Raw genomic sequence first — 15,537 nt, forward strand, 5'->3', positions numbered from 1 at the left:
ATGAATTACTTTTTGTATATAGCCTTCCAAACCACTCTCAGAATAAGTCATGATATTCATGCTGTGTATAGCCTTATAGGCCAATGGTCAATCAAGTCATGATTGTTATAGTGTGTATAGCCTTATAGGCCGCTGTCTTTACAACTTTATAATTCCATGCAGTATATAGCCCTATCGGCCACTTTCTGGCATCCAGTTGCTGTAGCCCCCATCACCACACTGTGCCACGGGCCCCTGTACCGCCTTCTCATACTGCTGCCAGATCCATCCTCTGCCATGTGCGTCTTTGTCGTCTGCTCACGCTGCTGGGTTCCAGTTTTAAACCTAGGCCTGTGTATGGCTTCCGAATACTGCTGCCTCCACCGCCACCCTGCGCCATGTGCCACTTTCAGGTCTCCTTACACTGTTGGTGGGTTCCATTTTGTGATAGGGTGCTGTATGGCCTTCCATTGCTGCTGCCTCCACCGCCACCCTGCGCCATGTGCCTCTGTCGTCTGCTCACGCTGCTGACGGCTTCCGCTTTTTAACCGAGGTCTGTGTATGACCTTCAATTGAAGCTGCTTCTGCTCCGCCACTCTGCCATTGGACTCTTGATAGTCGTCTCCCCACGCTGCTGCTGGGGGGGACTTTTTAACATAGGCCTCTGTATGGCCTTCAATTTTAGCTGCTTACGCTCCGCCACTCTGCCATGGGCCCCTGTACCGCCTCCTCATGCTGCTGCCAGGCCCGTAATCTGCCATGGGCCCCCGTACCGACTCCTCATGCTGCTGCCAGGTCCAGAGTGTGTCATGGGTCCCTGTACGGCCTCCCATTGCTGCTGTCTCCATCGCCACACTCTGCCATGTGCCACTTTCAGGTCTCCTCACACTGCTAGTGGGTTCCATTTTGTCATAGGGTGCTGTATGGCCTCCCATTGCTGCTGCCTCCACCGCCACACTGTGGCTCCACACTCTGGTTTTGGCCCCGTGACTGCCCAAATGAGTGAAGTGTGCGGTGATTCTAAGATCGACGGCACTCATCTGCATGTCATACTGACTGACAGTATTATTTCTCTTCCCCAGCAGACTCCAAGGGCATTTAAATTAAAGGTACAGTGTTCTGCACTAATATAAAGGCTCTCTGAAGCCTAGAAACACCCTTTTTATAAGTTAAATTCGCAGCGAATATATTCGGCACGAAGCGAATTTAATCGGCGAATTCGGCGAATCAGCCGAACCGAATTTTTGAATAATTCGCTCATCTCTAGTTGTAGCATCTGCTATATCTTTGGATTAAAACCTCATTTTGTATTTGAAACCTTGGTGTGACATCAGGTCACTGAAGTCTTCTGGAGCCTGAGGGAACCCAATGGTTAGTGTCCATGACTCTGGCTGTAGTAATGGTGTTTAAATGTGGACATCAAAGTGCCACACCAAGGTTTAGAGTCCAAAATGAGGTTTTATTCCAAACATATAGCAGATGCTACAGGCAATGCACATTGTGCCCTTCATCAGGGCTTAAAATAAACAGTATCCACTGATAGGGACTCAATTTGAAAGTTTTATCTCTGTGTTACAAATACTCAGCACTTGTTCAGCAGCTGATAAGAACAATGGGTGGCGACCTCCAAAACATCTGCTATATCTTTGGATTAAAACCTCATTTGGGATTTGAAACCTTGGTGTGACATCAGGAGTCAGAGGGAACCCAGAGGGAACCCAATGGATAGTGTCCATGACTCCATGTCGCCCATGCAGTGATATGGACACATGAGGAAGGACAATCCCACTCTGCAGTCGAGAAAATAGGACCCAAGACCAGGTGCATCACTCCACTGCCAATATAAGTCAGCAAAAAGGGATTATAGCTTTTTTTTCTACATTAGTTAAGGGGGTCCTGGGCCGGAGAACACAGGACTTGGCCAAATCTATGACATAGACAATCCAAGAAATTCTGGAGGTAAACGGTCCTGCCCTACTGAGGGTACCTGCAGCTTTTTGATTACTGAATCTGAGGTGTACACCCACCTTGTAGGGCTGGGGCTACATTGGTACAAATGTCCAGCTGTGTATTTTATATATGTTTCAGCTCTTTCAGGAAAGAACTAGAATATACACTCACGGCCCACTTTAATAGGCACACCTTTTCAATTGCTTGGTAACACAAATTGCTATTAAGGCAATCATATGGCATCAACTCAATGCATTTAGGTATCTAGACGTGGTGAAGACGACTTGCTGAAGTTCAAACCGAGCATCAGAATGGGAAAGAAAGGGGATTTACTTTGAACATGGCATGGTTGTTGGTGCCAGACCGGCTGGTCTGAGTATTTTCAAAAATTGCTGATCTACTGGGATTTTCATGAAAAAACCATCTCTAAGGTTTACAGAGAATGGTTACAACCAAAGTATGCAGAATACCATCTCTGAATGTACAACACGTCGAACCTTGAAGCAGATGGGCTACAGCAGCAGAAGACCGCTCCTGTCAGCTAAGAAAAGGAAACGGAGGCCACAATTCACAATCTATACGGTTTACAGAGATTGGAGACAGTTGAGTGGACGAAAATGCCTTGTGGAGGTCAGAGAAAAATGGGCAGACTGGTTCAAGATGATAGAAAGGCAACAGTAACACGTCAATATGAACCAAAATCTCTGAGTAATGTTTCCAACACCTTGAATGAATCTACGCCACAAAGAATTAAATGTTTACTAAACCCCGGACCCTGCATTCACTATATCCGGTCTCCACGGACCCTGCATTCACTATATCTGGTCTCCCCAGACCCTGCATTCACTATATCCGGTCTCCCAGGACCCCGCATTCACTATATCCGCTCTCCCCGGACCCTGCGTTCACTATATCCGCTCTCCTCGGACCCTGCATTCACTATATCCGCTCTCCCCGGACCCTGCATTCACTATATCTGGTCTCCTCAGACCCTGCATTCACTATATCCGCTCTCCCAGGACCCCGCATTCACTATATCCGCTCTCCCCGGACCCTGCATTCACTATATCTGCTCTCCCCGGACCCTGCATTCACTATATCTGCTCTTCCCGGACCCCACATTCACTATATCCGATCTCTCTGGACCCTGCGTTCACTATATCCGCTCTCCCCGGACCCTGCATTCACTATATTCGGTCTCCCCGGACCCTGTAATCACTATATCTGGTCTCCCCGGACCCCGCATTCACTATATCCGGTCTCCCCGGACCCTGCATTCACTATATCTGCTCTCCCCGGACCCTGCAATCACTATATCTGATCTCCCTGAACCCTGCATTTACTATATCCGGTCTCCCCGGACCCTGCATTTACTATATCCGCTCTCCCCGGACCCTGCTTTCCTTATATCCGCTCTCCCCGGACCCTGCATTCACTATATTCGGTCTCCGTGGACCCTGCAATCACTATATCTGATCTCCTTGAACCCTGCATTCACTATATCCGGTCTCCCTGGACCCTGCATTCACTATATCCGCTCTCCCCGGACCCTGCTTTCATTATATCCGCTCTCCCCGGACCCTGCATTCACTATATCTGGTCTCTCCGGACCCTGCATTTACTATATATGGTCTCCCAGGACCCTGCATTCACTATATCTGGTCTCTCCGAACCCCGCATTTACTATATCTGGTCCCCACAGTACACAGAACATGAAACTGCAATTATTTTAGTAGATATAAACTGCTAAATACCTTTTCTCACCAGCAGTATATAGCTATACTTCTATCAGGGTCCAGCAGAGCACTGGTTATAGCTTGTAGGAGGAATTTTCTTTCTGCTCTAGGAGGATGGAAATCCCCTGACCTCTGTCTGGACAGTGCTGATTGGCCCTGTGCTGGTCACATGCACTCTCCCAAGAAAAATGAGAACCTTTCTAGCAATATACACCAAACTGAGCATGTGAAGAAGGGCTATGGGTTCCGTCTGTATCAGGTGGTCTTTTCAACAAGAGGAGTGGCAGAGAAGAAAGGATGCATAATGGTTGTTTTGCAACAGTTGGAAGGCCGCAAGTTTGACACCCTTGCTCTAGAAGGATGTCGAACCCCTGACCTCTGTCTGGACAGTGCTGATTGGTCCTCTGCTGATCACATGCACTCTCCCAAGAAAAAAAAACCCTCTCCAGCAGTACACACCAAACTGAGAATGTGCAGAGTGGCTACAGTTCAAAATGTCTTATCAGGAGATAAGAGGGGGACACTGGAAGAAGGGGAGGATAGGAGAAGAGAAGATCAAACAGCCTTTTTACACAGTGCTTCAGATTAACCCCTTAGGTTCCACAGTGAGTATAACAAGCATGCGTTACTGCATCTACAGACTGATTGTACTGTTGTGGGTTTAGTAACACTTTAAGGCAGTTCTGAAGGCAAAAAGGGGTCCAACCCGGTACTAGCAAGGTGTAGCTAATAAAGCGGCCGGTAAGTGTATAATCCAGACATCCCTCACCATATTTATTTGTCTAAAGTCAAACACGATCACAAACACGATCTCCAGATTTATTACTCTGTAATGTATTGCTAGGTTCTGATAATTGGGAGGTTCTACGAGGTGTTACTGATGTTACTGAGGAGAGCAGGAAAAAGAACTGATTACAGAAAACAATTACTAGTCAGTGTTTGGTAAAAGAGACTTTCTATGTCTATCTTGCCAAAAACAGGGTTGGAGAGTTAGGATTAGGAGGATAGAGTCAGGGAGTCGGGGTAAAGGGGTCAGGGTTAGAGGGTTAGGGTAAAAGGGTTGGGGTTAGGAGGTTAGATGTAGAGGGTTAGGGGGTTGGATGTAGAGAGTTGGGGTTGGAGTTATGGTTGGGGTGTTAGAGTTGAGAGTTGAGAATTATGGTCAAGGGTGAGGGTAAGGGGTTAGGGTAGAGGGTTAGGGTAAAAGGGTTGGGATTAGGAGGTTAGATGTAGAGAGGGTGGGAGTTAAGGTTAGGGGGTGAGGGTAAAAAGGTTGGGGTTAGGAGGTTAGCTGTAGAGGGTTAAGGGGTTAGATCTAGAGAGTTGGGGTGGGAGTTAAGGTTAAGGGGTTCAAGTTGAGAGTTATGCTTAGGGGGTGAGGGTAAGGGGTTAGGGTTAGAAGGGTGGGGTTAAGAGGTTAGATGTAGAGGGTTAGGGGGTTAGATCTAGAGAGTTGGGGTGGGAGTTAAAGTTAGGGGATTAGAGTTGAAAATTATGGTTAGGGGGTGAGGGTAAGGGGTTAGGGTTAGAGGGTTAGAGTAAAAGGGTTGGGGTTAGGAGGTTAGATGTAGAGGGTTAGGAGGTTAGATCTAGAGAGTTGGGGTGAGAGTTAAGGTTAGGGGGTTAGAGTTGAGAGTTATGGTTAGGGGGTGAGGGTAAGGGGTCAGGGTTAGAGGGTTAGGGTAAAATGGTTGGGGTTAGGGGGTTAGATCTAGAGAGTTAGGGTGGGAGTTAAGGTTAAGGGGTTAAAGTTGAGAGTTATGGTTGGGGGGTGGGGTTAAGGGGTTAGGGTTAGAAGGGTGGGGTTAAGAGGTTAGATTTAGAGGGTTGGGGTTGGATCTAGAGGATTAGGGTTAGAGTTAGGGTTAGGAGGTTAGAGTTAGGGAGTCGGGGTAAAGGGGTCAGAGTTAGAGGGTTAGGGTAAAATGGTTGGGGTTAGGAGGTTAGATGTAGAGAGTTAGGGGGTGGGAGTTAAGGTTAGGGGGTTAAAGTAAGGGGTTAGGGTTAGAGGGTTAGGGTAAAAGGGTTGGGGTTAGAAGGTTAGATGTAGTGGGTTAGGGGGTTAGATCTAGAGAGTTGGGGTGAGAGTTATGGTTAGGGGGCTGGAGTTGAGAGTTATGGTTTTGGGGGGTGAGGGTAGAAGTTAGGGTTAGAAGGGTGGGGTTAAGAGGTTAGATTTAGAGAGTTGGGGTTGGATCTAGCGGATTTGGGTTAGAGTTAGGGGTTAGAGGGTTAGGGTTAAAGTCGGAAGATAAGGAGGTTAGATCTGGAAGGTTAGATTTAGAGCAGGGATGTCAAACTCAATTCCATTGAGGAACACATCAGCATTATGGTTGCCCCAAAAGGACCAGTTGTATCTGTAAGACTAGACGTCCAGAACCCCCCACCTCCCCCTTTCATCAGATGTCAAGAGAACCTCCACCGCCAGAAGTCAAGAGTCCCCCACCCTCCCTTACATCACAGTGCACCCACCTTATTATGTGCTGCTGCCAGGAAAAAGCCAGGGGGGGTGGGCGGAGCTGGGAAGCAGAAAGTGCAGAGTCTGGAGAAGCACCAGAGGAGGGCTGGAGTCAGCTTCTGGAGGTGGAGATGAGGGAGTGTTGAGGCTGCACAGAGAAGCCCAGGATCTGGCATAGGGGTTTTGTCTTCTTCTCTGCTGCCACTGCAAGGTGGGGGCAGAGACGATGGGGTGCCACAGCCGCAGGAGAGGTGCGAGTGCCATATGAAATGGTCTGGAGGGCTGGATTTGAACTTCGGGCCTTGTGTTTTGACACGTGTGATTTAGAGGGTTAGGATTAGAGGTAGGATTGGGGGTTAGAAATAGGGAGTTAGAAGGTGAGGATAAGGGGTTAGGTTTAGAGAGTAAAGATTAGAAGGCTAGGGTTAGGAGGTTAGATTTAAAGGGTTGGGGGGCTGGATCAAGAAGGTTAGGAGTAGAGCTTGGGTTTGGGGGTTAGAGGTTAAGGATCAAGGGTTTGAGTTAGGGGGTTATGGTTTGAGAGTTAGGTTGAGCAGGCTAGGGTTGGAGGATTTGGGTTAAAGTCGGAAGGTAAGGAGGCTAGAGGGTTAGATCTAGAGGGTTAGGGTTAGAGGGTTATGGGTTAGAGGGTTTGGGTTAAAGGGTTAGGGGTTACGATTAGAGGGCTTGGGTTAAAGTCAGAAGGTAAGGAGGCTAGAGGGTTAGATCTAGAGGGTTAGGGTTTACGGTTAGAAGGTTTGGGTTACAGTCGGAAGGTAAGGAGGCTAGAGGGTTAGATCTAGAGGGTTAGAGTCAGGGTTGGAGGACGAGGGTGAAGGGTTAGAGGGATAAAATTTGAATAGATTTGTGTATATTCTATAATATCTGCAAGATGCCAAAGTTTGGTGCCAAGTGGCAGATGATGCATCAACGCTGGGCACCCAATTGCCAAAGGAGGAGGACACCGGGTGTGGGAGAAATAGGCAGCGTTGGCAATAAAGAGGTGATGGCAAGCAGGAGCCTGTTATCGCCATAGCAGAGGTAACCTCCCCCCAGAGGACTCCTACTGAGTTTCATGGTTCATACTTACCTTCTCTAGATGTCTTTAGACCAACTAATCACATGGTGCCCAGAATCCTGTTGATTTTTGCATCTTCACCAGTAGTGGTGCCCAGAATCCTGTTGATTTTTGGATCTTTACCAGTAGTGGTGCCCAGAATCCTGTTGATTTTTGGATCTTCACCAGTAGTGATGCCCAGAATCCTGTTGATTTTTGGATCTTCACCAGTAGTGGTGCCCAGAATCCTGTTGATTTTTGGACCTTCAGCAGTAGTGGTGCCCAGAATCCTGTTGATTTTTGGATCTTCAGCAGTAGTGGTGCCCAGAATCCTGTTGATTTTTGGATCTTCACCAGTAGTGGTGCCCAGAATCCTGTTGATTTTTGGATCTTCAGCAGTAGAGGTGCCCAGAATCCTGTTGATTTTTGGATCTTCAGCAGTAGTGGTGCCCAGAATCCTGTTGATTTTTGGATCTTCACCAGTAGTGGTGCCCAGAATCCTGTTGATTTTTGGATCTTCACCAGTAGTGGTGCCCAGAATCCTGTTGATTTTTGGATCTTCACCCTCAATGATGCAGAGATATTTAGAACCACACTCTACTCAGCATTGGACACCATGGTGTTGCCTCCTCAGGGCGTGGCTCCATAACTTCCTGCACTCACAGGATGTCCTCAGTCTTCCAGGTTGAATGATGTTGACCATAGTTCAAACCAGAAGACTGAGAACACCTAGTGGCAAACACAGATTACAGCATAGCTCAGAGATGAGGTAGGCATTGCAGCCTGGGGACCCAAAGAGTTTTTTTTTTTTTAAAAAAAACACTTTTTGCTCCTATATGGTGTTTTTTAGGTGGAGATAAAACAACGCTTCATGAAATTCAAGACAATTAAACTCCAGAAATAGTATAACAACACAACACAATAAAATGGCAGTTGCACAGCTATGAGATATTCAGGGACATAAATTGAACCTTTTCATGGAAAACCCATCAATAATTACTGCAGAATAAACCTTCTGATAAAATACATTTTCTATCACGCGAGGATCCTTTGTGCTCACTGGCGATGTTACCTTGATGTTATTGAACGGATTCCGGCAGGACGCAGAATGCTTTGTTCGGGGTTCAGCATAACTGTTTTGTCTGCCTGCGGTCATCTTTCTCTTTGTATTTGTGTCCTGTGGAGAAACAGAATGTCGAGTCATTACAGAACTGGGAAAGGCAATTCAGAGGGAATATTTGGATTTTGGGTGGATGCCAGCAGGATGAATCGCCAGACAACATCCCTTTCCATATAATTACACAGAACAACATCAGAGGATCAGAGGAAAAGATTAACAATTGTGGAAATTCTTGCCATGCTGGAAGCATTTTAAACAGTTGTAAATGTTTGTGTATTCTCTGTGCGGGAAGAATACAATTCTAGTTTGTAGAATGTACAAAATATATTACCGGACATTCTACGTCTCCCATAAGGATTGTTTTCTGATGTTCATATAAATAGAATATATAAACACACACACATATATGTATACAAAATAATGAATAAAAATATATAAATAAACGTAAACAAATAAGTATACAGTATATTCAATTAAAAAAAAAAAATATTTATATATATATATATATATATATAAATTTTTTTTTAATTGAATATACTGTATACTTATATATATATATATATACTGTATACTGTATATATATATATATATATATATATATATATATATATATATATATATACATATAGTATATATAAGATAATTAAAAATATATAAATAATGTAAAAAATTAAGTTAATATTCAATAAAAAAATAAATAAAACCATATATATATATATATATATATATATATATATATATATATATACAGAGAATATATAGAAATGTTTAAATAATGTAAACAATTAATTTAATATTCATTTTAAAAAAAAACATTAAAAAAAACATAAAAATACAATTATATAAACACGCACACACACATATATGTATATAAAATAATGATTAAAAATATATAAATATATAAATAAATGTAAACAATTAAGTATACAGTATATTCAATTTAAAAAAACAAATATATAAATAAATACACAGTATATATAACAATTACAAATATATAAATAATGTAAAAAATGAAGTTAATATTCAATTTGAAAAAAAAACTATAAAAATAAAATTATATATATATTATATATATATATGTATATACATACATACATACATACAGTATAGAAGATAATTAAAAATATATAAATAATGTAAAAAATTTAGTTAATATTCAATAAAAAAAATAAATATAAAATTACATATACAGAGAATATATAGAAATATTTAAATAATGTAAACAATTAACCACTTCCAGTCCGGACACTTTCACCCCCTTCCAGTCCGGACACTTTCACCCCCCTTCCAGTCTGGACACTTTCACCCCCCTTCCAGTCCGGACACTTTCACCCCCTTCCAGTCCGGGCACTTTCACCCCCTTCCAGTCCGGACACTTTCACCCACTTCCAGTCCGGACACTTTCACCCACTTCCAGTCCGGACACTTTCACCCCCCTTCCAGTCTGGACACTTTCACCCCCCTTCCAGTCCGGACACTTTCACCCCCTTCCAGTCCGGGCACTTTCACCCCCTTCCAGTCCGGACACTTTCACCCACTTCCAGTCGGGACACTTTCACCCACTTCCAGTCCGGACACTTTCACCCCCTTCCAGCCCAGGACAATTTTCAGCTTTCAGCGCTATCACACTTTGAATGACAATTGCGCAGTCATGCAACACTGTACCCATATGAATATTTTACCATTTTTTTGAGACAGATAAAACTTTATTTTGGTGGTATTTATTCACCACTGGGATTTTTATTTTGTTTTTGCTATGTAAATGAAAATGTCCAAAAATTTTGAAATAAAGTGTTTTTCTTATAAAATTTTGCAAATAAATAATATGTCATCATAAATCTCGGCCAAAATTTATTCCGTTATCTTTTTAGTAAAAAAAAAAAAAAATAAGCCAAATTAGTTTATAACCAAAAATTATAATTTTTCAACTTTTTTTTTACATTTTTATTTTTTTTAATATTATTATTTATTTTATTATTTTTTTTACATACTGTCACCCTAGCAGTACAGTGTCACCATGGTGACACTGTACTACTTTTGGGGGGTGATGAAGATTTTTTTTTACACTGATTGCTTTTACACCCATATAGGATGTAAAAGCAATCATTTCTCCTTCTCTCTGTCTGCATTCTTGCAGCTATTCAAAACTACTGTGTGAGCTGTGATTGGTCACAGCTTGTCACATGGTACAAGGCTGTTGTGAATAGCCCTGTACCATGTGATCTCTGTGATCATTCACAGATTTCACACGTAGTAAGCAATGATGTCAGAAGTGACATCTTGCTTACTACTCAGCATGTGATCACTGATTGGCCAATCAGTGATCACATGATCGGGACCTCGCACAGAGGACCCGTCCGACGATCGGTGTTCCACTGTGGCATCGGATCGCAGTGCTGCGCACTCCCAGGGATTATAAACGGCCAGCCACCCCTGCACTGCCACCGTCCGGCCGTTTATATACAACGGCCGGTCAGGAAGTGGTTAGGTTAATATTCAATTTAAAAAATATATATATATATATATACAGAATATGTAAAATAATAACAAAAATATATAAATAATGAAACAATGTAAACAATTCAGTTAATATTCCAGCTTCAGACACCAAAATTAGTTTTTAAAAACGATACAATATACCAGTCCAGAGTAAAATCCTTTACAGATGACGGCCGGGAAAATATTACTTCCCAAGATGAATTTCATGAAAGATGGTAATTGCTGCATTATACATTGTATATTATTGGATCGTTATTTGTTTTTTATTATTTTATTAAAGTTTTATATAATTTTTGTATGGGGGGGGCCATCTGTCTGGGGGGCGAAGGTACAGTTGACCCTCTTGTCCCCTTATGAATCTGGTACTGACTTCAGGGAAACCTGAGTCCCAGGTGTGTCCACCTACTATGCCCATTATGAGGGGTTCCCACCATCCCTGTGCTGAGGTCCAGGGTCTATACGCCTACTGTGCCCATTATGAGGGGTTCCCACCATCCCTGTGATGAGTTCTCGAGTCTGTACACCTGCACTGCCCATTATGAGGGGTTCCCACCATCCCTGTGCTGAGTTCTCGGGTCTGTACACCTGCACTGCCCATTATGAGGGGTTCCCACCATCCCTGTGCTGAGTTCCTGGGTCTTTACACCTGCACTGCCCATTATGAGGGGTTCTCACCATCCCTGTGCTGAATTTCTGGGTCTGTACACCTGCACTGCCCATTATGAAGGGTTCCCACCATCCCTGTGCTGAGTTCTTGGGTCTGTACACCTGCACTGCCCATTATGAGGGGTTCCCACCATCCCTGTACTGAGTTCTTGGGTCTGTACACCTGCACTGCCCATTATGAGGGGTTCCCACCATCCCTGTGCTGAGTTCCCGGGTCTGTACATATGCAGTGCCCATTATGAAGGGTTCCCACCATCCCTGTGCTGAGTTCCCGGGTCTGTACACCCGCTGTGTCCATTATGAGGGGTTCCCACCATCCCTGTGCCGAGTTCCCGGATCTGTACATCCAGTGTGTCCATTATGAGGGGTTCCCACCATCCCTGTGCCAAGTTCCCGGATCTGTACATCCAATGTGTCCATTATGAGGGGTTCCCACCTTCCCTGTGCTGAGCTCCGGGGTCTGTACACCCGCTGTGCCAATCATGAGGAGTTCCCACCATCCCTGTGCTGAGTTCCTTGGCCAAACTCAAAAAAGCCTATGAAAAAGGTACCAGGGGCATCTCATGGGGCCCCCCACTGACCCCGGGCCCTCGGGCAGTGCCAGAGTTTCCAAATGATCAGTCTGCCCCTGAGTAGTAATATTATAGAAGAACGGTGACAACAGACAGTTGTAGGCGCAGTGGTGGGGTCACTCCAGTTATTTTGTACACATTTGCTGCATCCTGAGATACAACAGGGTAAGGTTCAATACTCACACATGTACATACAGCTCCCTGTTTCGTGTCAGGGCGGTCAGGGAAGGGGCCCCTCTGCCATACATTGTTATACCAGCTAAACAGGAATGTACACGAGATATAGAAGAGGCTTCAGGTCTCAGAGGTCCCGTCGTGGACATCCAGGAGTACCGGAGCTCAGGACCTGCTCCGCCATCTTCAGCAAATTCCCCACCGCCTGTCAAGACGATCACTAGATACAGGCAGCTCTATAATGCAATCTTGCCTTCAACACCCTTCCTGTTCTAGGTGACAACCAGGGGCGGACTGACCATTTAGGAACTCTGGCACTGCCTGAGGGCCCGGGTCAATAGGGGGCCCCATGAGTTGCCCCTGGTACCTTTCATAGGCTTTTTTGGGTGTGGTTTGAGTGTAGGCGAGGACACAGGGGCCCTTATGAGTTGCCCCTGGTACCTTTCATAGGCTTTTTAGGGTGTGGTTTAAGTGTAGGCCAGGACACAGGGGCCCCATGATCTCCTATTGCCTGGGGGCCCCATGAGTTGTCAGTCTGCCCCTGGTGACAACCCTCACAATATTGAGGAGCAACGTTGTCAGCCCAGGACAGAAACTGGTAGGATTACAGAACACGTTGACTGGCCCAGTTGTGGCGTTGACTTGGCCCAGTGCAGAGAGTCAAGGAAGTTGTCAGCTCACTGGATTTCCGGCGGGATCAACAGGTATTTTTTTGCACTTTTTGAAAAGATACATTGAAAAATATAACATTTCTTTTGGAAAAGATATAATACACAATGGTGTAGTTCACGAACCATAAGGGAGCGAATACGAGAAGTTCATTTCTAGAGTCTACTGTATATACTCTTTCAGGGGCGGATTGACAACTCATGGGGCCCCCGGGCAATAGGGGATCATGGGGCCCCTGTGTCCTTGCCCAAACTCAAAAAAGCCTATGAAAAAGATACCAGGGGCATCTCATGGGGCCCCCCTACTAGCCCCGGGCCCTCGGGCAGTGTCCGAGTTTCCAAATGGTCAGTCCGCCCCTGTACTCTTTCATTAATTAACTCCATGAAGCGGGGAACACCCTGGCTGTGTTTGATTGGACGGCAAAGGGCAAGAGTGACAACTTATTTCTGAGTTTGAACCCAACTTTGGACCAGACTGAACTATGCATGGCAGGGGCGGACTGACCATTTGGAAACTCGGGCACTGCCTGAGGGCCCGGGATCAGTAGGGGGCCCCATGAGATGCCCCTGGTACCTTTTTCATAGGCTTTTTTGAGTTTGGGCAAGGACCCAGGGGCCCCATGATCCCCTATTGCCCGGGGGGCCCCATGAGTTGTCAGTCCGCCCCTGATGAATGGCTAATTTAACTATGGTGAAAGATCTGAGTGATATTATTGGAGAAACTGATAGAACTTATTATATTCCATCTGGAGGCAAGACGAGAAAGTGGAGACATGACTGAAACTTTGAAATCCATGAATGGAGATACAGGCGTTTACAAAGGCCTCGGTTAAGGTAGTTCTCAGTTGAGGAATGAAAATCCATTAAAAATAGCGACTCGGTTTACAATTTTTTTTGTGCAATACGAACGGATGAATTCATTTTCAGTGCATTTACGATGTTTTTTACTCATGTCCCTGTACAGTATTTATGCCTCTAAAGTGCACTTTATAAAGAGTTTTGAACAGATAAAAGACTTTTTTTTTTCTGACCTCCGGAACGGATTAATTGGTTTTCAATGCATTTATGAATTTATTTTTAATCATGTCCCTTTATGCCTTTAAAGTGCATTTTATAAAGAATTTTGAACAGATAAAAGATTTTTTTCTTTACTTTTTTTCTGACCTACGGAACGGATTAATTGTTTTTCGATGCATTTACAATTTTTTTTTTTTCAATCATGTCCCTTTATGCCTTTAAAGTGCACTTTATAAAGAGTTTTGAACAGATAAGACTTTTTTTTATTTTTTTCTGACCTCAGGAACGGATTTATTGGTTTTCAATGCATTTACAGAAACAACTGAGTACTGACGTGATACTTTTTTTATTTGCACTAACATACAATTCTGAGGACAAGCTTTCGGGGTCCTCAAAATTGTATGTTAGTGCAAATAAAAAAAGTATCACGTCAGTACTCAGTTGTTTCTGTCACAAATGCACTAATACGGCTACAATCACCTCAAGCACAATGCATTTACAACATTTTTTTTAATCGTGTCCCTTTATGCCTTTAAAGTGCACTTTACAAAGAGTTTTGAACAGATAAAGACATTTTTTTTACTTTTTTCTGACCTCCGGAACAGATTAATTGGTTTTCATTGCATTTACATTTTTTTTTTTTAATCATGTCCCTGTACAGTATTTATGCCTTTAAAGTGCACTTTATAAAGAGTTTTGAACAGATAAAAGACTTTTTTTTTTAACTTTTTTCTGACCTCCGGAACAGATTCATTGATTTTTAATGCATTCCTATGGAAAACGGCGTTTCAGTTTACGAATTTTGTCACAATACGAAAAGTCCCGCAGAACGAATTAAATTTGTAAACCGAGGTACGCCTGTAATAGTGTTCAGGACAGTATTTTTAGTGTGAAGCTAAGATGCGTTTACAATTTTTTTTTTTAATCATGTCCCTTTGTGCCTTTAAAGTGCACTTTATTTATAAATCAATAAACTCTTTAGAGTTTTGAACAGATAAAATACTTTTTTTTTACTTTTTTCTGACCTTTGGAACGGATTAATTGGTTTTCAATGCATTTACTATTTTTTTTTTTTAATCATGTCTCTGTACAGTATTTATGCCTTTAAAGTGCACTTTATAAAGAGTTTTGAACAGATAAAAGACTTTTTTTTTACTGTTTTCTGACCTCCGGAACAGATTAATTTGTGTTCAGTGCATTCCTATGGGAAACCGCATTTCGTTTTACGAATTTTTCGCAATACGAAAGGTCCCGCAGAACGAATTAAATTTGCAAACCGAGGTACACCTATAATAATGTTCAGGACAGTATTTTTAGTGTGAAGCTAAGATGCATTTACAATTTTTTTTTAATCGTGTCCCTTTATGCCTTTAAAGTGCACTTTACAAAGAGTTTTGAACAGATAAAATACATTTTTTTTACTTTTTTCTGACCTCTGGAATGGATTAACAGGTTTTCATTGTATTTATGAATTTTTTTTTTAATCATATCCCTGTACAGTATTTATGCCTTTAAAGTGCACTTTATTTATGAATAAATAAACTCTTTAGAGTTTTGAACAGATAAAAGACTTTTTTTTACTTTTTTCTGACCTCCGGAATGGATTAATTGGTTTTCAATGCATTACTATAGGAAACAGCG

At 43.2% G+C, this 15,537-nt stretch overlaps 1 protein-coding gene across 4 annotated transcripts in view; it reads right to left on the reverse strand.

The window, feature by feature from the left end:
* The window catches only part of SLCO2B1 (solute carrier organic anion transporter family member 2B1), a 179,851-nt gene that overhangs the window by 96,086 nt on the left and 68,228 nt on the right, over positions 1–15,537 (reverse strand). For all 4 annotated transcript variants that reach the window (XM_089688150.1, XM_089688148.1, XM_089688147.1 and 1 more), the window contains exon 2: positions 8,253–8,357. In XM_089688150.1, coding sequence (XP_089544276.1) covers positions 8,253–8,336 — 84 coding nt within the window. In that variant the 5' untranslated portion in view covers positions 8,337–8,357. The remainder of the gene's footprint in view (positions 1–8,252; positions 8,358–15,537) is intronic.

This window comes from Staurois parvus, unplaced genomic scaffold (genome assembly GCF_062004578.1).
Source record: "Staurois parvus isolate SC_StPar_1 unplaced genomic scaffold, SC_StPar_1.0 ptg000447l, whole genome shotgun sequence".
Classification (NCBI taxonomy): domain Eukaryota; kingdom Metazoa; phylum Chordata; class Amphibia; order Anura; family Ranidae; genus Staurois; species Staurois parvus.